The sequence below is a fragment of the Centrocercus urophasianus genome, unplaced genomic scaffold (assembly GCF_019232065.1).
Source record: "Centrocercus urophasianus isolate 14NV4802_14NV808 unplaced genomic scaffold, USGS_Curo_1.0 seq_10, whole genome shotgun sequence".
NCBI lineage: Eukaryota > Metazoa > Chordata > Aves > Galliformes > Phasianidae > Centrocercus > Centrocercus urophasianus.
The window spans coordinates 34,370,387-34,393,318 of record NW_024884142.1 but is presented as its reverse complement, the minus strand read 5'-3'; the positions used below and the strand labels follow the sequence as shown (position 1 = coordinate 34,393,318).

Here is a 22,932-nt window from a genome sequence, read left to right as displayed (position 1 = left end):
AAAAAAATAAATAAAATAATTGAATGAAGACATTTAATCCAGTGATCCTCTGTGGGGAAATATTTTGAAAATGGTTTAATAAAAGCATTCAATAAGTAGGAGCATATGCTTAAGTGTCCGTACATTAATTAGGAGAATCATTCGTAAAAAAAATTGAAGCTAATTCACAGAGCAGGGATTAAGTGTTAGAGATAGCTTTGGAAATGCCTCAAGGTACGGTATGTTCATTGATAAAATGATGAAGCTGAAAAGTAGGTACGGTGTACTAAGAGCACTAGCAGTAAATCAGGCTTTATTTTCCAGAACATGCAGTGTTGGTGTAAAAAGGCAAAATGCTCAGTCTTTCTTTCTCCTGCAACCTCTTAATATATTGTCAAAACTTAAGAGATTTTCATGAATGAAGATAAATGACTAAACCATCATGCATTGTACTGAAAGTCTGCTAGATCTTTTGCATGAAAATTATAAGGAGGAAGACTGCATCTATCATTAGGAAGAAGAGGCAACAGAACTCCTTAATGGTTCCCAACAAAGCTCTATTAGGCAGAGATTGTTGTGAACGTGAAGAGATGTAGTATGCTCCAACGTGATGAAACTGAATTATGGAAGGGAAGGAAGAAAAGAAATGGAAGAAACTTAAATTCCTTGACTCACATAGATTTTTCTTCATCTTAAAAAGATGAAAACCAACCAAAAAAAAATCAGTATAGTTGTCTATTTGAAGCTCTTATTAACTTTCATATAGTAATAAAAAAGGTTTGGATCTATCCTTCAATAACATAAGTACTTGAAATCAGATGGAAAAAGTAGCAAAATAAAAAGTTACTGTCAGAAGATGTCTCCAGGAGTATTTTAAACCTGTTACATAAATATCAGAAAGTATTTTGTTATTGAGAAAACAGAAGGCCACTAATATGTTTGTCACTGCTACTAATTTTATAATTGTAACCATTTCACATGTAAACATTTATTACTGTGTAAGGTACTGATTTTAAAAAATATAAATGATACTGAAGTTCAAGTCTATGTCTAAAGCTAATTCAAATTAAGTAGTGCTTTGCCCAACTGCATAAATCTTACCTTCTTCCATGCTGAAAATTCTACTCTTCTATGAAATGAAAGGAAGTTCCCATTAAATTCTTACATATAATAAAAGAGTAGTCATTCTTTAAAAGCTGGACCCTTTATATAACTATTTATGAATCAAAAAAGATCTGCAAGCCTTAAAGACAATTTGCAACGCAAAAGCTTTGCACTGTAGAAGAACCATTCTAACAGTCATGGAAAAAAGAAAGATTATTTTCAGTGGTGTGTTATAGTAACATTTTACTTCCCAGCGGATTTTAACTTTCATTTATATCTCTTAGAAAGTATAACATAGCAGTTATTTATTTGTTTTAGAACCCAATTATAAGAATGTTTTGAAATAATTCTGGATTTATAAAACAGACTGTATAATAGAAGTAAAATTATATACTTTTACTCTAACAGTATCTGCTGTCTACAGTGAAAAATAATTTACACATACTATCTCATTTAATATGATACACCTCATAACAATTTTTCAGCACCACAGACAAACTTAAAATCTCCAGAATTCGTAACCTCCAATCCAAAAGTAATTCAAGAAGTCTACTCTAATTTGAATGCAAATAAGGACAAAGACATCAAGTCACTACAAAGAATACTTCTTTAAATTAACCAGATGAAAATATGGAGGGGGAAAAAAAAAAAAAAAAAAAAAAAAAAAAAAGAATAAGAATCCTCATTGTGGCAAATAGATTAGGCACCCTAATTGGAGAAATTCCATTTAAAATGAAAAATCTCATCTTGTTATTGTAGTTGGTATTTCTTTACCATTTGCAGCTATAGATACCACTGTCTTTTCCAGAAAGAATTTGTTTTCCTTCAATTGTCAAAGGGAACACATCAGTGATTACTGAACTCATTTTTCACTTTCAAAATATTTATCATTTATTCAGAAGGAAACTAGTCACTGTTTGGAAACTAATATCAGAATGATGTCATTTGAAAACAACATATGTAGCAGCAAAAGAAAGAAGAAATGGAGTAAAACATAGGGAAATGGATTGAAAACATAAAAAGCCAAATGCTTCCTTCATTTCTCTGTTCATGCTACATAATTTCAAGCCTAAGACTTACATGATATGCTGAGCTCAGTTCATTTCACTTAAATTTTTGAGTACATATAGATTATTTTTGGTACTGTTTATCTAATAAATTTTGAATCTTCCTTCCTACACACATAATTTTTTTTCTTGAGTTACAAATTTTACAAACTACCTTTGTAAATATATTTACTATGGCATGCTATCCATTCTTTCTAATATTAACTGACTGACGGTTCAAATATAACAAATAGGTAAAATTAAATTCTAAACATATTTTGTAAATGCATGTAGACACTGCAACTTTGATAACTGCATCTTTACTTTCTGGTCTTTTTATTTAATTAGACAGGTTAAAAAATGTATGTTGAATCATTTTAATGAAATATGGTAAGTATTTAAACTAATCAAAATTAAATAAAAATCAGTTCATTATCTCACTTTGTATAAAAGAATACTTTTGACACTTTATTAAATATTCTGTACAGGAATAGAAAATGAAAACTAAGCTGATGTGCAAAGGACTCAAAAAAATTGAATCATCAAATGTGGTAACTGTCTATCTGGAATACTCTAAATTCTTATCTATCAGTACTCAGGTTAGAAGTGTTGTTTACTAATAAAACATATCAATAATACGCAATGATAAGCAGAAATGACAGAAATGTATGAGTAATATAATGCATGTATTTCAAATAAATTGCAGGATAAGAACAAATAAAAATACATAAAATTTAGAAAGAATATTCTAACTATCGGGAAATCAATAAACTATTGGAAGTCCAGTCTAGAGACATACTAGTAAAAATATTTAAAATTATTAAACTGTTTTTTTCTTAATTAAAAAAAAAAAAAAAAAGTTAAAATTTTTAGTTAAAAATGTAAGAAAATTTGCAATATAATACCTATTCACCCAAAGACCATAAAAAAGTTAGAAATTGAAGAGTTTTTTGTTCAGCATAGCACGGGAGTGTAATACATAGTATGTCTCAACACCCTAATCTTGGTATGATACAGGAGGTTAAACTATATCTTCCAAAATGCACTTAGTATTTTATCTAAACTATTTTTATTCATACGTAAGCAGCATTTGAAAGGGCAAAATACACTTTAATCAAAGTTTAATTTTATGCAAGGAGAAAGATGAACACATTCCATTCTATGCTATCAAGAGGAAAGGACTGGAAAAGCTGTTCTGCAGCTCTCACTCTTGCAACATCCTTAAAAGTGCTTCATTTTCAAATTACCTTCACAAAAGTTTAGGAGTCTCCGCCAGTGCTTGTTGAAGAAAGCTTTAGGGATGAATAATAACTCACTACAAAATAAGTTTTTTTCTGAGCCTCTAAAGAATTACGTAAGAAATATTTTCTCACCACTGAGCCTAATCATTAGAAAATTATTTCGGATGATAATATCGAACAGCCACCAAATCTAACAACTATGTATGCCTATGCATTGTGCATGTGTGAATTTGTGCATTTATAGAGATGGAAAGAGTCAAGCAAAATATCTGTTTATATGCATTTACATGAGGTACAGTACATACACATATTTAAAGATAATATAATATTCTCACACACTTATATTAAAAGTTAGAAACTAGACATAATCAACATCTGCTGCAACAGAATTACCAGATTATTATTTACTAGAAAAGTAAAGTAGAAAGATGAAAGCCCTCTTAGTAAACAGAATATTCTGATTAGCACACGTTCTGCTCATACGCTGAAATCTTAAGTAATGGATTAGTTAAAATTAATCTTAAAGTTATCCATGCACTTTCTGCCATTATTAGGAAGTTTCACTTGAATTAGCAATAAAATAATCTCCCATTTTACCTAGTTAGAGTGACACTGATGTGCAGAACAATTCTTTGATCAAATGTCTCTCTATTAAGTAATTCACCTAGATAAATGCTAAAAGGCAAAACAGCATAATTCTCAAAAAATTTACAATCTAAAACGAGTCTAAAAAGCTGAATTCAACTGGCATGACCAACATTGAAAGGACACAAACTAATGTCTGATATAAGTAATTGTAGTGGCACCTGTTTTAAAACACATTTCACTACTTTACTGCATCAGTATATGTTGCTATCTTACTGTTTGCACTTAATAGCCGAAGTTTCAAGAAATATGCTCTTCTGTGTTTATCAAATAATTTATGTGTCTCAGATCCACTATCAGAGATCTGACTACTATGGATTAATGAAAATATATATTATGTCACTAATAAAAAACAAATAAAAATAACAGATATTTGTTCACCAAAAGGAGTTCTGACTACTATTTGGAAATATGCCATGGAGGAGCAAAACTCACTTGGCAGAAATAAAACACTGTTGATAAAATAAAGATGTAGAACAGTCTTGGTTTAACAAACAGAATTTGGAGGAGAAAAATCATGGATCTACTTGCATTAATCTTTTAAACTTTCTCCAAGGCACTACTATTCAAATGGTCCTACTGTACAATGTTTTATAATTTGCACAGATAATATTGAAATCTAAATGGATAGTGGAAAGCCTCAAAAATTAACTTACATGATCAATTAGTTCACGAACCATTCCATTCCACTGTCCACTGGCATCCTCCTGGGCTCCATATTTTCCATCCTCCACCAGTCTAATTTCATAGGAAAATCCAAGGATAGTAGACAGCTCCCTGAGAAGGTCAATGCAATAACCTTCAAACCGATCATTTCCATACAAAGGTTTATCTGACTTCTTGAACATTACATATGGCTCTTCCTGTAAAATTTGAAAAGACAGAACAAATATTGAATGCCCCCCCATATCTTCCTTTTTTATTCTTTCTTATCTAAATTATTATACTATAATGATTACCCTCCCTGTAAAAAGAATTAAATGAAAAGTAGAATTCTCTTAACTTTTGCCTATAAGTCTCATTAACAAGTTATATAATGCATTAATAATAAATGCATTGTTTGGATGAATACAGTAAGCCTCTCATAAGACAATAAAAATGTGATTTAACAACTGAACAAGAATAAAACTTTAATTCAAATCCCAAATCAATCAAATGCTTTAAGAATCAGTTTTTATATTTCTCTTGATATGAGCTCTTAACTGTTTTCTCAGTGGTTTCATAGATGAAGCATAGAAAACACACAAAGAGAGAAAAAAAAGTCTGCCTTACTGCTTCAACTTATATGCTTCCATTTTTAATACTGTGGCAAAAACAGACAAAAAGTCAATTATATGGCATATGTTCCATGAAAACTGAATTTAATTTCTTTAAACGTTTATTTTCATATATGTTTATAATTTAGACTATGATATGACTTCTCCTCATAAAGTGATGTGGAAATAGGGCAGTAAATAACTTAAAACAATCATCAGAATATTCATAATTATAGGAAGAAATATTTAGGAAAGTGCAAGGCTTTAACATCTCCTTATTTAGGGTAATCTTCCTCAAATACAAAGCTGAAGGAAAATATAAACCAAATAAATGGTTGGGTTTACTACAAATCTTCAAGTTGTATGTGAAAGGTTCAATATATGACTTAGTCTGTACTTGTGCATTAGAAAGGTTTTTCTCATTTTATACAAAAATAAAAAATAAGAACAAAGAAAGGTAAGAAAAATGTTAGTAGATGCAATTACTGCACCAAATACAAGTTTCAGATGAACTCTGCAGAGTAACTTAATAGAATTCATAGAGCCCTAAATCTCCACATCAGCATTCAGTGGGGTTAAAGGCACTTCATTCCACAGGCATGTGACAGCTTTACTAAGGATCTGTCAGTATTTCCAATGTAAACCTGTATCTTGAAGTGACCCATGATTTAAGCTTTTCTGTCTATATAAAACCAGAATGCTGGTATGCAGGATTTTACTCAGAATGCAAAGAAAGCAAGGAGACTGTTTACTCTCAGAAGAAATTTCTTCAGAAGATGTTTGTTTCTCTGTTGAATTTTTCGCTCCTCTTAAGGAATATTGGATTCATTGGGGAGTGATCAAAGTATTCAACACATACAAAGTGGTTGCAAACTGGAATATGAGAAGTTATTTTCTGTAGATGGAACAATTGCTAATGGCCTTAAATCTTAACAGAAGAAATTCAGGTCAGATATAAGGAGGAACTTCATAATGATGGGCATAATTAAGTGCCACAGTAGATTATCTAAGAGCTTGGACTGTGTTGCTAAAAGAAAAAGATAACCTTAATTACACACAGATAGAAAGAAGGCAAAGAAAACAGCTACCTGGGGAACTCTGCTATAGAAAGAACATTCATCATCTATTAAATTAAATTCTGACAATTAAAATTTGTCTACATCAACTGTTCAGTTCAGTGGTTTTGAAGTTCTCAAAACGTCTGGAATTCCTTCAAACATATTATCCAACATTAAATTGAAATATTGAATAAAATTATTTACGCAAACTTTAAATTCAAACATTTATACCTGAAGATGTAAAAAATCTCAGACATGTCCGCCTCAAACAGAACAGTATTAAGTTCCTTGATAGCTTGGAATGTTCATATACAGAGACCCTAGACGTTTGTTCTCTGAATTGCTCAGATATTTACAGTCACACGTCCCATAGTCTATTTGAAATCAATCTACTAAACAGAAGTTTTGCTTCTATCTCTCATTCCATGCAACACTGTATTGCACAGAGAAGAATCTAAATGTGTATGATATCAGAGAAGTAGTATAATCATCAGTGCATGCTGTTATGTCTTCTTTATCCTGTAAGGACAGACAGATTTCCTTCACTGAGACACGTAGCTCATCCATACATTCTTGCATATTTTCCTAGAACATCATTACAACAAACCCTGATTTCTGTATTTTTACACTTCATTAAATACATATATATGTATTGCAACAATTAAGGGTTCCAATCTCGTCTTCTTTTATTATTCTTTCTCTGACGTCATTGGATGAGGACTACAATAGTCCTTATGATACTATTTTACTATTAAATAATTACAATATTTTGTTATGGAAAAGCTTTTGATGAGAAGTTTCACCAATGATTTACCACAATACCCGCCTAATATTGTTGGAATTCTTATGTTATGCCCTCAATTAGTGGCTCTCGATGTTCCTTTTAGAGTCTTACACTGCCCAGAAAAAAATATATATATTTGTCTTCAGAGATTTTACTTGCAATTTAATACAGTTCCTCACTTAGCTTTGATAGGATTCAGTGTTCATTTCTTGTCAGAAGCACCACATGTGATAGCTCTTTTATATATTACCCCAAAGTTTCCTCAGGTCCATCTCTGCAATGTTTAATGTACATTTTAAATACTGAACATAATTGTTTCTTTGTTTGTTTTTTTGTTTTATCTGAACATTTCCACATAAAAATACGCTTTATTTCTTCAAGGTTGAATTTACATACAGACAAATATTATAAAATTGATTGTCAGTTATACCCAGGAAAACATCAAAGCACTAAACATACGATCATCATAGCTTTCTGTCAAATTATCACTTCTACCAAAATCTTTCATAAGGACAATTATAAACCATTAGAGATAAAATATTTAAGCCAAGTGATTTGTAAAGACAAGCAACTGTTTTATACTAATTTAGTCTTGTTCTAAATTTAATGTTATCCTTTGTTCCTGAAAACATGACTCCCCGAAATTTACTACACCATAAAGTGAGTTGGTCAGAATTGTTTGCATAATGTTTAAAAATATCCTTTAAAATCTAAGCAATTGCAATTTAGATTTATGAATAAACATACTCTTTCAAGTGGACAGGCTTCAATTAATTAAAAAAACCAACAACAACAAATGAACAAAAATCACCTTCCCCATAACACCATTATTACTGCTTGAAATGCTTGAAGTAAAAGCCATTGAATAAGTACTGTCAAATGCACACATTTTCTCCAAGAAAGATTCTTAAATAAATCCTCATGCAGAGACAGTTTTTAAAGAAAATGTGTCTACTCTGAATTCATTTAGGCTATAAGAAAGGGATTCTATCATGACTTTCTATCAAGGATGATTGTCCTGAAATGAGAGCAATCAAAGTGAGAGTAAATAACTGCATTTTAAAAACATTTATTGTCATCCAAATTATTCTTACCTCTAGTTTAAATTATTTTTGATGTGTGAAATTGAACATGGAAAATAACATTCGAGAATATCAACACAAAAATAATTGAAAGGAAAAAGTAGAAAAGTCTGAGGGATTGTTCTCTAACGAAATGAAATAAAATATTAATGATTTGAAATGTCTGTAAATGCACTTGGAATGAAGAATTCATTATCTTCTTCATAAAAGACAAGGGAAAGGGGGAAAAAAGAAAAAAGCACTCTAGAAACATTCAAAATAAATTTGGCCACAGTTGGACACCATGTGATTTATTTCACAATGCGTACTAAGAAATAGTTTTGCTGTAATTTGAAATAGAATATATATATAGATATGTGTGTGTGTATGTGTGTTCTTGGACTAGTAAGCAACAGAGCTTCCATAAATATAATACAGTGTTTTTCCACTTGTAAAAGGTGCACTCAAGTACTTCCCAGCACTGGGAATTCTTTTTGATCACCATTTTATTATAAAGACACAAAATATTATTATTCTTTTATGTAAATAAGGGCTCTAAAATCTAGGAAAATCTAAAGAAAAATATTGTAAAAGTGGTGTAACTCAAATTAAGTTATACATAAAAAAACACATTAAAAAGAAAAAGATAACACTGGTTGTAACAAGAGCAATGAAAGAGTTATAATCAAATAAAGTCTTGTTATCATTATCATTAGTTGAAACTGGGAGGCTAGTTAAACTAGAATTTTGTCACAAGATTTAAATCACAGATATTTATAATCCTTAAGCAAGAAAAAATGGAGTCTAAATAACATATACTCAAAGGTTCACATATATATTCATACTTTTGTTTCACAGTTAGATGATCTCCTTAATAGTGTTTACTATAAATATTTTTTTTCTAAGAAAAGCAAGAAATGGAAAGGATGCTATTTTACTGCCAACAAGCAACACTATTCCTTTGTCAGAAATATGCAATATACTGCTTCAGCTTTCAATATATATCCCTATCATCAACTATCAGGTTTAATTAGAAAATTCAACAGTAGTTTTGTTTTAACTGGTTATATTCCATTTTGATTTCCATTTTCTCTGCAAGGAAAGGCTTTAAAAAGCTACTTCATTTAAAAATAAGACATTTGAGAAAAATAACTAAAGGAAACCACTAGAAAATTGATTCTTCACAAGAGGTAAGTTGTCAAAATCTCTAGCATTCAGATAACACTCTCTAGTGCTTATTACATATTTGCAAATGTATTATATTTAGTGCTAAGTATCCACATAGCACTTGAAAGAAGCAATCCTATGAACTGAAATGCTCAGTTTTACTAATTCCATATACATAAGCTTCAGTTACCCGGAGAATGCGAACATCTTTTGTGCACAGGTTGCCGTACACATTCAGTCAGTATAACACAGATGAACAATTTGGAAAAAATCAGCCCAACGGAAAACATTCAGCGTTGCACAGAAACTTTTTATCTAGCTTCTTCAAATTTATACTGGGTGTATTTGTGACAAATCACCACAGACCAAGAATAGATACCATGTGTTACCAAAATACTGTTTTAGAAACCATTAATTTTTTGTTATAATAATGCTATTTTAAAAGGATGGTTAAAAAAAAAAAAAAAAAAAAAAAAAAACACTAGGAAATTAGCTAGCTTCTCCATGTAAAGGAGAACTTGATCGTTGTACTGATGCTACCCATGTCTTCTAACAGATTAACTTAACTGCAATATCCTGTAGAAGCCTTACAGATCGCAGACAATGGTGGTACAGAATTCTTTTCTGAGATCATTATAGTCCAATGAAAGAACACAAGTAAAAGTAAATTCAGCTGAATCAAGTGATATAATACAAAGTGGTCTTGTTTCATGAAAAGCTGTTTGTGCCCAGCTGAAAAAAACATCTAGATTATGTGGCCTTTATCTCAATGCAAAGAAAATCAATTATCTGTGAAAACATCTGATCAGAACCTAGTCCAGTGGAAAAGAAAGAAATGAGTAGTTGTTCAACAACACAATAAAAAGGAAATTAATCAAGTCTATAAAGGATATAAGGTAGAAAAAATATGTTATTAAAATATTAGTAAATATAAATTCCAAGATAAGACATGTGGAAGATTAAAATGTTAGAAAAAAATGGGATCAAGATCATAGACCTAGCAGGAAGATATGCTTTCCCAGATATGCTTTCCCAGAACATTACATCCATTTTCAACCATTAAGAGAAGACCGCCATTAACCAAATACTTTTATTTATTGTTCATACATTATATGTAGGTCGTTCTGATAGTAATGCCTCCTATTTGAGTCCATGGAAATTACAACTGATACTGAGAGTACAATAGCACTATCAGAAAAAATTCTCAGCTCTGTAGCTCATTACACAGTAGCCACTACCATTAGCTATGCATTTTCACTAGCAGTAGACAAGAGTCTGCATTCTGCACCTGTAAAAATTTGCACCAGCAGAAGAGACCCGCTGTTTCACAACATATATGACTGCATCGTTTCTAGGAAAATGTCATGCACTTCATCTTTCAACAGCCTGAACATCTGGAATTCAAAAAATGCCTAAAATGACTATACAGGTGATGTGGTGGGACAGTCCAGCCAAGACTGGTAATATGCGTCATGATCTTCCAAATGGTAGGGAACGTGGCACTATTGTGTTGCAAGAGGAAGGTTGTCTTATTCTCTGGCCTGACTCAGGAAGTTAGAGCATTCAGCTTAGTCAGCATCGCAATATAGTAGTCAGAGTTGATGGCCTATTCAGTTTCCAAGAAATCCATAAGGATCACCTACTTCCAAAATTCAGTGCACATTTTTCCAAAAGACAGTGCACATCACCTTACCTACTGAGGGCAGCATCTTGAGCTTTTTTTCAATAGGAAATACACATCACCACTCCATGGACTCACATTTTGAAGACAGGCTGAGGGAGCTGGGCTTGTTCAGCCTGGAGAAAAGAAGGCTGTGGGGTGAGCTCATTGCAGCCTTTCAATACCTAGAGGGAGCCTACAAACAGGAGGAGAATCAACTCTTTGAAAGGGTAGATAACTGCAGGACAAGGGTAAAAGGTTTTCAGTTAAGGGAGGGGAGATTTAGTTTGGATGTCAGGGGGAAATTATTTACAGAGAGTGTGGTGAGGTGTGTGTTTGGTGGCCCTGCTAGGCAGGGGGGTTGGAACTACATGATCCTTGAGGTCCCTTCCAACCCGGGTGATTCTGTGATTCTGTGATTCTGTGATTCTGTGCTGGAAAAGGCTGCCCAGAGAGGTTGTGGATCCCCTGTCCTTGGAGGTGTTCAAGGCCAGATTGGATGGGGCCCTGGGCAGCCTGTTCTAGTATTAAATGTGGAGGTTTGATGGCCCTGCATGTTGCAGGGGGGTCAGAGATTCATGATCCTTGAGGTCCCTTACAACCCTGGCCATTCTGTGATTTTGACTTAGGCTGGCAGTGATGACATCACATCTCGTTACCAGTAATGATGTGATCCATGCAACTGTCACCTTCAACCTCGTATTGGTTCAATAGCACGTGTTCCTTCTATTTCTGCATGAGTATTTGTAGAAATCACCTAGTGTAAACTTTGTTACCATTTTTTCCAGTGCTGAAGCCAATGTTCATCTCTGTACACACTTCTCTGGATGTAATCCACCCATTCATATGGATGAACTGATAGACATGCTCTTCATTTCATGGTCTGACAACTGCTTAAGACCATCTGGAACATGATTGTCTTTCACACTGCTGTCTCCTCTGTTGAAACACAATACCCGCCATCTCACTGTGCTAAATTTTTTTCACATGGAGAAATTCAACTACACACCTTTGCATCATATGCACTTCAGACACCAGTTTGTCAGATTGCCCCTCTGCTGCCATCTGTTGCACAAAATGTAACAGAATAAAAGTGGAAAGGTTCAATCTTAGCTAATACCCTAACATCCACTTCTGATGCCAAGGGCCAACACAATAAAATAGGAGGCATTACTTTCAGATCTGCTCTCATATTAATTGAATATGCCAGTGTTGTAAAGGAAGAAATTAGAGGATGGGACATCACCAATAAATACATGTCACAAGTGGTACTACACGTCAAAGAGAAAACAAAAACAGAATTTTGTATTTGGAATGGACACTAATCTGAGTGAAATAAAAACAGGCTAACACAATCCATACTAAAATGCTCCAAAACAAACAATTAAAAGAAAGAATGTATCCTAATGCATAAATACTCAAGGTACTGTTCATATGAGACTGAACTTAGATAAGTAATTAATTACAGAATCAAGAACTGTTGTACTTTAAATCCGGTAGTCATAAGTTCATTATTTACTTCACATACAACCTGAAAGAAGGCCAAACCACCCTTGAAATAAATATTAGTAAAACAACAAGACAATCTGACACTGAGCAGAAATTAATCTTGTGTCTTTCTTATTTACTGAGTTGATGGTTGACTACAAAGGCTAAGCTTTTTCTATTTTGTTTTTTTTTTTTTTTATATAAATTTTTTTCTACTTCTTTCTATATATAATTTTGCAGTTGTTGCAGCTAGAAGATTTTATCATGCAACACTCTTCCCTTCCCTAAGAAGAAAACTGGGAGGGAAGAAAGAGGAAAAAAATGTGACTGAGATAGGAGAAACTAATTCATTAAAAGGATTCTGAGATAGTACAGACTAATTAAGAGCAATAAATCAAAACAAAGCAAAAATAAAAATGGAGGAGAGAAAGAAGGTCCTTCCAAATCATTATCGACAGGCCCTCCATCACTTCCCTCCTGGGAAAGACCAGAGAACACTTTCCCTATTACTTGGAATCAGAAAGCATGTAGAGGCTGACTCCTGGGAAATGCAGTACATCCTAGAATATCTTCCTTTTTAAGTCTCATGTGAGACTGCTAGTGATAAACAGGAAACATAGCTCCATAGTGCACTATGTCTCTGCACCCAACAGCCTATTGCATGAAGTTATGAAATGGAATACTGATAAAACCAGACAGCAGTGAAATTTACACATAATTAAATCCATTAAAACACGACTGGGCAAAAGTTAATTGTAAACAAGCAATCCTTACAAACCTTTCTAGATAACACCATGTACAAACAATTGATATATTCTGATATAAACTGATTCTGAAAAGAATCAGTGCTCCGTAAAGTGCACTTTTTTCTTTTTTTTTTTTTTTATGATAAATATTAGGTGAACAGTAAGTAAGAAGAACAAGATGTCACACAGACACAAAGACTGAAAGATGGACTGAAGGATATAATGTGTATTGTAATTGTTTTCCTTTAAACTTTCAGAAATTATTGTGAAAATCATAATTTTAGGGAAAAAAAAAAAAAAAAAAAAAAAAGCTTGAGAATCCCTACTGTGAGTACTTATTTAATTTTATCATATTGTGAGTACATATTTAATTTTATAATGGGTCAACTTGTTGGATAATCTTAAGATCAAAGTCATCATTTAGTGAATGACAAGACTAAAATATTGTAATGGAAAGCTAATAAAGAAAAACTACTCCATCCCTCAAGAAAATTAAGTACTAAATTTGAGGATGCAGATATAGGCAATAAATACCCTTCTAAGAAAATTTACTTGAAAGTACACTAATAATAACTGTTGCAAATAAAGATCTGATCACAAGACAAAAAAAAATAGCAGGTAGATTAGAAATTATATTTTCAAAGAAATGATAAATCCTTGAAAAATATTCATTAAATAACAAAAGAGAAGCTACAAAATTTGTTCAAGAATAATATGACTCTCTGATAACTGTTGTTTTCATGCTAGCTTTACATTTACATGTACTGCTCATGCATAAATAGTCTGTGGAGTCTCCCATCTTGGTGAACTTCAAAAGCCACCTGGACGTGTTCCTGGGCAGTCTGCTCTAGGCAACTCTGCTTAAGCAGGGAGTAGGACCAGGTGACCTCCAGAGGTGCCTTTCAACCTCAAACATTTTGCAGTTTTGTGATATTTTGCTGTACCAGGATGTGTAGTTCTCCTGGCTGCATGGTCAAATTTAGCCACAGTGTTAATTGTCAGTGGCACAAAAGTGGGGATAATCAGTACAAGGTCAGACATTTGTCATATACCATGATCTGAGGGGAAAAGTTAAAAGTCAAAGTATGCTGGGATCATTTGATATAAATTGTCTTCTCATGTCCAAACACCAAGATAAAAACTGGACAAATTTGAGAAAGAAATGATAAAAGGAATTTTCAATTGTATCCAAGGCCAAATTGCTTGACCAAACTATTCCCATGCCACTTCCATAAACAAAAATAATTGGTTTTCTCATAACTATCTGCATTGTATGATTTCTGATATTCTGCAAGAATACCATGTTCAAAGAGCTTTTTTTCCCTCCATCGCTACTATCAACATTACAGTTTCATCATCACCTATTTTCATGTTCTTCATGCAAAATTTAATAAGCCTTACGGGCTACTTTCACTATTCAAAATGTGCAACTGACACTTAAATGGAATTCGCCTTATTCTATCCAGATGTCAAAGTAGGAAAAATTTACTGCAACTTATGTGTATATGTATATACACATAAGTTGCAGTAAATTTTATATACATATATATACATATATATGATTGTTTTGCTCTCCATAATCTCCTTGCAAACAGATTTGGACAAGAAATGCTTATTTGAATTGTTTCAACAGATTGTATTTATTATATTTTGATTTTTAAGATATTATTAATGACAAAAATAAAGTCAACATTTGAAATTATTTTAAGGATAATCAAATTATGATTTTTCTCTAATACTTTCAAAACAAATATGTATTTTTTTTAAAGAATTCGGAGGTTTTTTTTGTAATAATATCAATACAGAAAAACATAACACAACAAAAAGTGTTGGTGAAAAGAGGAAAAGCATCTTCAAAATCTGCCACTATTAGAACAGAGAATTTTAATCATTAGCTTCTATTCACCAGGGATACTGGAGTTAAAAGGCTGTCATATCTAATTAACATTTAGTTAGGAATACGGAAGGAATACACAATGGGCTTTCATAGCTGGCAGTCAAAATCCAGCTGGGAGAGGTGAAGCAATCCACTACTTAGAGGCAATCAAAACACTGTAATATATGACTAAGACATCTCACTAGTCATTTGTGCCAGCATGCCCTAATTGAAGGAAAGATCTACAGGAAACAGCAAATTAACCTTCTTCCATTATGCTATCCATAATAGAAATTCATTATATTTTATTGTATATATTATATATAAAAGATATCATACGTCATATCTTTTAAGATACTTCCTAGATCTCTAGTGTGACCTTGTGAGACATGAAACATATAATCATAAACTACTGCCTGAAGAACTGAAGCCATAGTTGTCATTTTATGCAGTTTCACTCCTTTTGTCAGGCAAAGAAATAGAAATAGTTTGGGTTTTTTTTTTTTCCAATTTCACTTTGTCCAGACTTTAATTCAGCTACAACCCAAAAAATTTTACAAAGCTGTTTATTTTGATATATGTAAACTTGACATACATACAAACCACTACAAAACAAAATTATCCTCTAGTAGAAAGGACATCCTTGGCTACAGAAAGCATACACCATCATAAATCTTAGGGGCCTATTTTGAGCTTTACATTTTTAAAATCAATGCTTATTAATAGTGCAGTTACTTACATTATCTTACCCTTTATTTGAGATCACTATTTCAAATAAAATAATAGAAGTTTAAGTATCACTATGCAAAATAAATCCAATACATACACTACACGGACTTACACCCCACAAAGAGACAGATGTTAAAATATAATTAAATATTGAGTAAATAAATTTAATTGAAACATCCTATGTTATTGAATATGTTTCTTATGGATGGATCTTTGTCACTGTATTATTATAAATAAAAAAAAAATGAACCCTGCAACCCCTGCCACTCCTGCAGCCCACTACTACAAAAAGTTTGCAACATAGTATATCTGCTAATATGCAATGGTGGTGACACCAGACACACACAGCAGATGTACTGCTGGTAAATTTTCCATTTCTTGCAATTAAAATTAATATTTCAAAACTACAGTTTGGAAATTTCTGAACTTTTTTTTTACATAATACATGTAATTGCAAGAAATTTCAAAACAATTCATTCACCGCCATGAATTTGTCAACAATGGCAATGAAAAAGAAGATAGCTCAAGTAAATTTGATTAAAATTTTTAACTTAAAAATTAAATAACTACTTTAATGAGAATGAAAGATAAATGCTTCCTATTTTTCTTAAAAGTGATATGATGGTGTTAAATAGTATATAAAAGCAATAAATCTGGATGGCCAGACTACTTTGTTTGAAACAAATACCTTTTGCCTTCTCATAGGGTGCTGAACTAAACTGCTCTGTCAGTGATCCAAACTTTAGTCAATAATAAGGAAACAGAAGTTACCAATCAACTAACACAACCTTAAAAGTGGGATAATTTACTTACATTTTAGGTGGGAGTAAATATCCAGTACCAACTTACCAAGCAGAGTTCATTTGTGACAGAGTAATTACTAAGTAACTGTAATATTGTACAGACTGCTACCACTGTATTTAGTGTACCAAACTCTATCAGCTTTCTTCTACAACTATATTTTTTGGAATTACAAATATAGATGCTTACCAAGATGGTGGTAACTATTAAAGAACGATTGGATAGAGAATCCGTGATGTTAGCTGGTTTTCCTTTCTGATTCTCTGTCATGTTAAGGCCACTCAGTGGATCCCAAGTTCCAACCTATAAAAACAGTATATTACTATGTAAATTGTCCATGAGTTACATTTCATCAGCTAGGAAATAACATGCTAACGAAAAACAAAACAAAACAAACAAAAAAAACATTTCTGAAAAAACAAACAAACAAACATTTTCTAGTACTTATTATTCAACCCTATTCCCTTATCTGTTGTCATTACATTTCTAAAATATGATTCATGATAATTCAGACTGTGTTTCTTAAAGTGTGACATTAAGGGGAAAAATGATGCACAGAATATCTACAGCCACTCTGAATACTTAATTTTCCACTTAACTTTCGTACTTCAAGATAAACCATATTTGAAAATAACTCAATAGTTTGGAGGAAATTGTGCAGAGCAGAGAGCATTGTCTCTACAGAATGATTTATCCTTTGCGCTCATCAAAGAGAACAGAGGGACAAAAAGATATCATGGCAAAAATGTCACAGGGAAGGATGAAAGGAGATTAGGTGCTATAATTTAACTCTTTTCCATATAAATGTTCAGTGCACAGATCTTTTGACATTTTCTACCCTGAATTTCTTATTCAAGTAAAGCCAATAGGATTTTTATCTAAGTTAGGACCCAGGATGATGTTTTAAGGTACAGGTCAAGGACAGTTTCACTTACTAGGCAGTAAGTCTTACATTCACATTATTCATGTCCAATTTCATCACTATAAAACTAAAGCAGACAATAAATTTTAGACATCAAAACTTTTGTATCACTCCCATGTAGAAAAGGAAAATTGACTTTTTCGTCTTTGAAAACATTTTGTCTATCGTTTAAAATACTGAGCAGTATCTACAACACAATGTAAATAAACTTTAAAACTGAATTCAACAATTCTGTAATTCAACATTTCCACAAAAGTTTTGGTTGTAAATATATATATGCATATATATACACACATACACATATGCATACATATATATGTGCTTATTTGTATATATATAAAGATAACAGGAATATACTTATTAAATCTTTCAAACTGATTCCTCAGCAACCATATTACAGCATACAGTCTGTCAAGTTCAGGATGTGATTCAGCATGGGTTGAATAGAGTTTCATCTCTTAAAACTGAGAACACAACAGAGCATGAATCAGCAGAAGCAGTAACAAAGAAAAGCTAAGTTTGCTTTCATTTTTACCACTTCCAGTTGCTCAGGAATATTTATCTTTCTTCCCTGCATAACTCTCATATTTGAGGCAAGACACCATTCCTTTGAGTGACTGTGATTCTAGAATTTTTGCCATTCATTACCTCTTATGTTGAAAAAAAGAACCATGAAGGGAATGCAGGGGAACAAATGAGTCCAAATACAATTGCAATATAACAAAACAAGGCATCTTCTCAAATCATTGAAACATAAGGTTACAATTAATAAACTTTTTCTTCATGTACTATTTTAGAATAATTTCATTTTGTGATTTGAAATGTTTATAGGAAAACCAAAATATGCAGATCTGAATTTTGGCCACAATTAAAAAATAGTAAAAGGATTGAAAACCTTCTGTTGCAATATTTTTTTAATTATAACAATCATAATTCAACTTTACCTCAGAAAAGCAAACATTATTAGTTAAAATATTTCCTTCCCTACTTTTATATACAAACAAATAATTATAAACTTTTAGTATTTGTGTTTTTATCTAACCCTAACTACAACCGTGTAGTTGAATAAGAACAATCAACTGCACAGTTTCAAAGAGGAGTTTGTGTCTTGTTAAATTACTGCATTGTTTTTCTAAATGAGTTTAAATGCAATTGCTTTACACGTGGTTTTTTGTTTTGTTTTGTTTTGTAAATTAAAAATGTAAGAAATGGAACAAAAGTACAATTTTCTCTAGAATACATCTTTCTTTTATTCTTAATGAACTCAGCAACTATGTCAGAGACTCTGGAATATGACTGATATTTATACCTGCCTAATTACACAAATATCTCCTAAAAGCTTCTCCTAGAGAAAACAGTGCATAAGAAGTGCAGTTAATTCATTTTTTCTTCTACTTGCTTAAACACAGTGTTTGAATTGTAAAGTATCTTTTTGAACAGAAAGAAGAGTTAATGCGCTTTCACTAGAAAACTGAGAGTACTTTAAAAGCCAAAAAATGTTGAAAAAGCAAATCAAGGTACTTTGTTACATGCAATTTCAATTCAAAAAACTTGCAATTTACTTCTACTGCCTTACCTGTACTTCTAACAAATTTTTAAGTTCTCCTAAAACGTGAAAGAAACTGATAAACTTATATGCAGTTTAGAGAGAACATTCACACCGTAAATACAGACACAGTGCTTTAGTTTCCCCTTTTATTTTTCAACATGGCAGGGCAAGAAAACTATTTTAAATGTTATCAAAATAAATGAAAAAGTGAGAAACCTGTATTCCCAGTTATGGCTAGACTATTTTGGAGTGAGTTTGTCAACTTGAAACTGCAAGATACATGTTATCCACAGCATGAACATGGGAACTTTTTTCCCTTTATGTATTATAAAAACATGGACAGAAATTTCCAGAATTGTGTTGCTGGCACTATTCTTGGTGTTTTGGTTTTTTTGTTTGTTTGCGTGGGTTTTTTTAGCTTGATGTTTATTTTTAATATTACAGTTTCCAGAAAAAAAAAAAAAATCCTCAAGAAATTTGAACTCTATCAATAAAGTTGCATCATCTGACCTAAGACAATGGTAGCAAGATAACATAGCTTCTTCCTATAACTGAATGAAACAAGTCCTAAATTTGTAACCCCAGTGAAAAATACATATTTGTATTCTATAATACTACATCTTATTAATAGTAAATTAAAAGTAAATCAGCTTTCATTTCCTCTCATTTCTTTCATTTTCTTATGACGAAGCTTCAGCTTTAACATTGTTTTCCCATAACATCCAAAAGTACAGCATCTTCATGATAATGTAGAAGCAGATATTGAGATAGACTAAGATAGTCATTACCATAAGTAAATAACATGGAAGAAATAAGAAATACATACTTCAAATCTGAATGTAGTGTCTTTTATATATATAGATATTATATATATATATATTATATTTGCTTAATATATATTTATAATATTACCTGTTTCTACTTACCTGTTACTACAAAGACACTATCCTTTTATACTGCAATAAGCAGATTGTCTGGGAATATTATAGAGGAATACTGCACTACACTTGCCACTTTTTATATAATTCTCTATTCTCTGCAGCTGCTCACTGCAGATACAGAATATTAAACTAGATAAGCTCAGAGATTTTTTTTATCATGCTCCACAAGAAAAGGATGTAATGTACTTTTTTGAGTATATCTCAGGTTTCCAAGTGGTCAGTCAATTGTATACCACTTTTAAAAATCTCTTAAACAACCTTCACAATATTTAAATAATACTTCAGAAGTACAAACAATGTCAGAACTAAATCTAAAAAAAAATTAATCAAGTGTTTCAAGATAGTAATTATCCAAGGAAAAATTCAGCAAGTAATGAAAAGAAGTCTGGCTAATATTCCCACAACTTTAATTATCTTCTGTGCGTATGTATTCAAGTATTTTGTACGCTGCCTCAAAGAACAATAAAAAAATGAAGTTAATAAAATTTTACTTATTTCCACAAATATTTAATACTAAAATATAATTGACATTATTTGTACAGGAATACAAAAAAATGAAAATAGTAGGCCTGATAAAACAGACCGAATAGTCATTCAAGTCCTGATTACTGAATGCTGCAACAGTTAATTTGTACAATAAAATTTTAATAGATTCATATAGTGGAATAATTAACGATAATTATGATGCATTCTTGAACATTAGAAGGAAGAGTGCTGAATACAGTAATTTTTCACTTAAAATTTGTACAGTCTGCTTAGCAACATGGCAGGAATTTGAAAAGAAATTTTGGACTATATTGGACTTCAACCCAAACTTTCTAGTCTCTACTGGAAATAATAATTGGAATTTTGTTAGGTTTATCTATCAGAACAACAACATAAACTTTGTCAATCTTTTTCAAATTTCTCACCTTTTCAAGGTTATTGGTCATTTACATTATACTTTTTCAAGTTGATTTTTAAGAGAAAGCATACATGCAATTTAAAAGGCATATTCAGAGTCAAGAGTTTTTACAGTATCTAGTGTGAATGCAGCTAAGTTCCTGAATTACACTTCCATACAAATAAAAATCTCGCAAGTGATTACTTAGATAGTTAGGTAAGGTTAACAGTATTTTTAAAAGTGGTAGCTTCCTTTTATCTGAGTAACTTTCACAGATACTTCATGATGCTAGTTTATATTCTATAGTATTTTTAAATAAAAATGAAATCTGCCATTCAGTAAAAAAAGCCTTTCCTAATTATACCAATCATAATTCAACAAGTTATTTATGAAAAATATGAAATTTTTTATTCTTTCAATTGCAATGTAGGGAATAGACTTCTTTAGTAAAGCTCAGACTTTCTTCAAAGCTACTATCCTTACCAAGACTAATGCAATGTAATTCATCACAATAACAAATAAGAAGCACTGTACGCTCCTGAAATTTAAATTCTCTGAGTTTACATATTCTCCAGACTAGCTTAATGAATATCATAGAATCATAGAATGGTTTGAGTTGGAAGAGAACTTTAAGATCATCTAGTTCCAACCTCCCTTCTACAGGTAGGGACACCTCTCACTAGATCAGGTTGCTCCAAGCCCCATCCAGCCTGGCCTTGAATGCCTCCACTGTGGGGGCATTCAAAACCTCTGTGGGCAACCTGTTCCAGTGTCCCACCACTCTCACAGTAAAGAATATCTTACTAATATCTAGCCTAACCCTAACCCTAACCCTCTTTCAAGTTTAAAGCCATTTCCCTTCATCCTGTTTTTACATGACCTTACAGAAAGCCCCTCCCCAGCTTTTCTGTAGGACCCCGTCAGGTACTGGAAAGCCACTATAAGGTCCCCTTGGAGCCTTCTCTTCTTCAGGCTGAAAAGCTCCAGTTCTTTCAGCCTGTCCTCATGGGGTGTAGGAGGCAATGCTACAATGGGTTGGTGGTCCAGTCTTCTGATAATCTTCGTGGTCCTCTTCTGGACCCAGTTCAACAGCTCAATGTCCTTCTTGTGTTGGGAGCGCCAGATCTGGGTGCAGTACTCCAGGTGGAGTCTCACAAGAGCAAAATACAGGGGCAGAATCATCTGCTGGTTATACTTCTCCCGACACAACCTAGGATACAGTTGGCCTCTGGGGTTGAAAGCATACACTGCCAGCTCACATTGAGACTTTTATTAGCTGATACTCTCAAATCCTTCTCAGGGCTGCTCTCAAGCCATTCTCCAAACAGTTTGTATTTATGCTTGGGATTGCCCTGATCCAGGTGCAGGACCTTGCTCTTGGCCTGGTTGAACTTAATGAGTTTGATATGGGCCCACCTCTCAAGCAGGTTTAGGTTCCTCTTAATGGCATCCCTTCCCTCTACATGTCAACTGCACCACTCAGCTTGGCGTCTTCTGCAAACTTACTGAGGTACACTCAATCCTGCTGTCCATGTCGCCTACAAAGCTGTTAAATAGCATTAGATCAAGCACTGAATCCTGAGGAATGTCAATAATCACCAGTCTCCACTTTGACACTGAGATGTTGACTGCAACTTTCTGAGTGTAACTGTCCAGCCAATCTCTTTTCCAGAGAGTGGTCCATCCATCAGATCCATTTTTTTCCAATTTTACAACTGGCATGTCGTGCTGGGTGGAGTCAAACATTTTGCACAATTCCAGGTAGATGATGTCAGTTGCTGTTCCTTTATCTGCTGACATTCTAACTCCATCATGAAAGGCCATCAAGTTTATCAGGCATGACTTGAACTTGGTAAAGCCATGTTAGTTACTACCAATTACCTCATCTTTATTTTCCATGTGCCTTACCAGGGTCTTCAGGAGGATCTACTCATGACTTTGACAGGCATTGGTCAAAATTTGATGGTCTGTAGTTTCCTGGATCTCTTTTTCTTTT

At 32.6% G+C, this 22,932-nt stretch overlaps 1 protein-coding gene across 1 annotated transcript in view; it reads right to left on the bottom strand.

The window, feature by feature from the left end:
• GRIK2 (glutamate ionotropic receptor kainate type subunit 2) overlaps positions 1-22,932 on the bottom strand; it is a 343,946-nt gene that overhangs the window by 138,723 nt on the left and 182,291 nt on the right. The window contains exons 9-10 of the mRNA XM_042814253.1: positions 16,831-16,944; positions 4,672-4,878 (exon numbers count right to left, since the gene is read on the bottom strand). Coding sequence (XP_042670187.1) covers positions 4,672-4,878; positions 16,831-16,944 — 321 coding nt within the window. The remainder of the gene's footprint in view (positions 1-4,671; positions 4,879-16,830; positions 16,945-22,932) is intronic.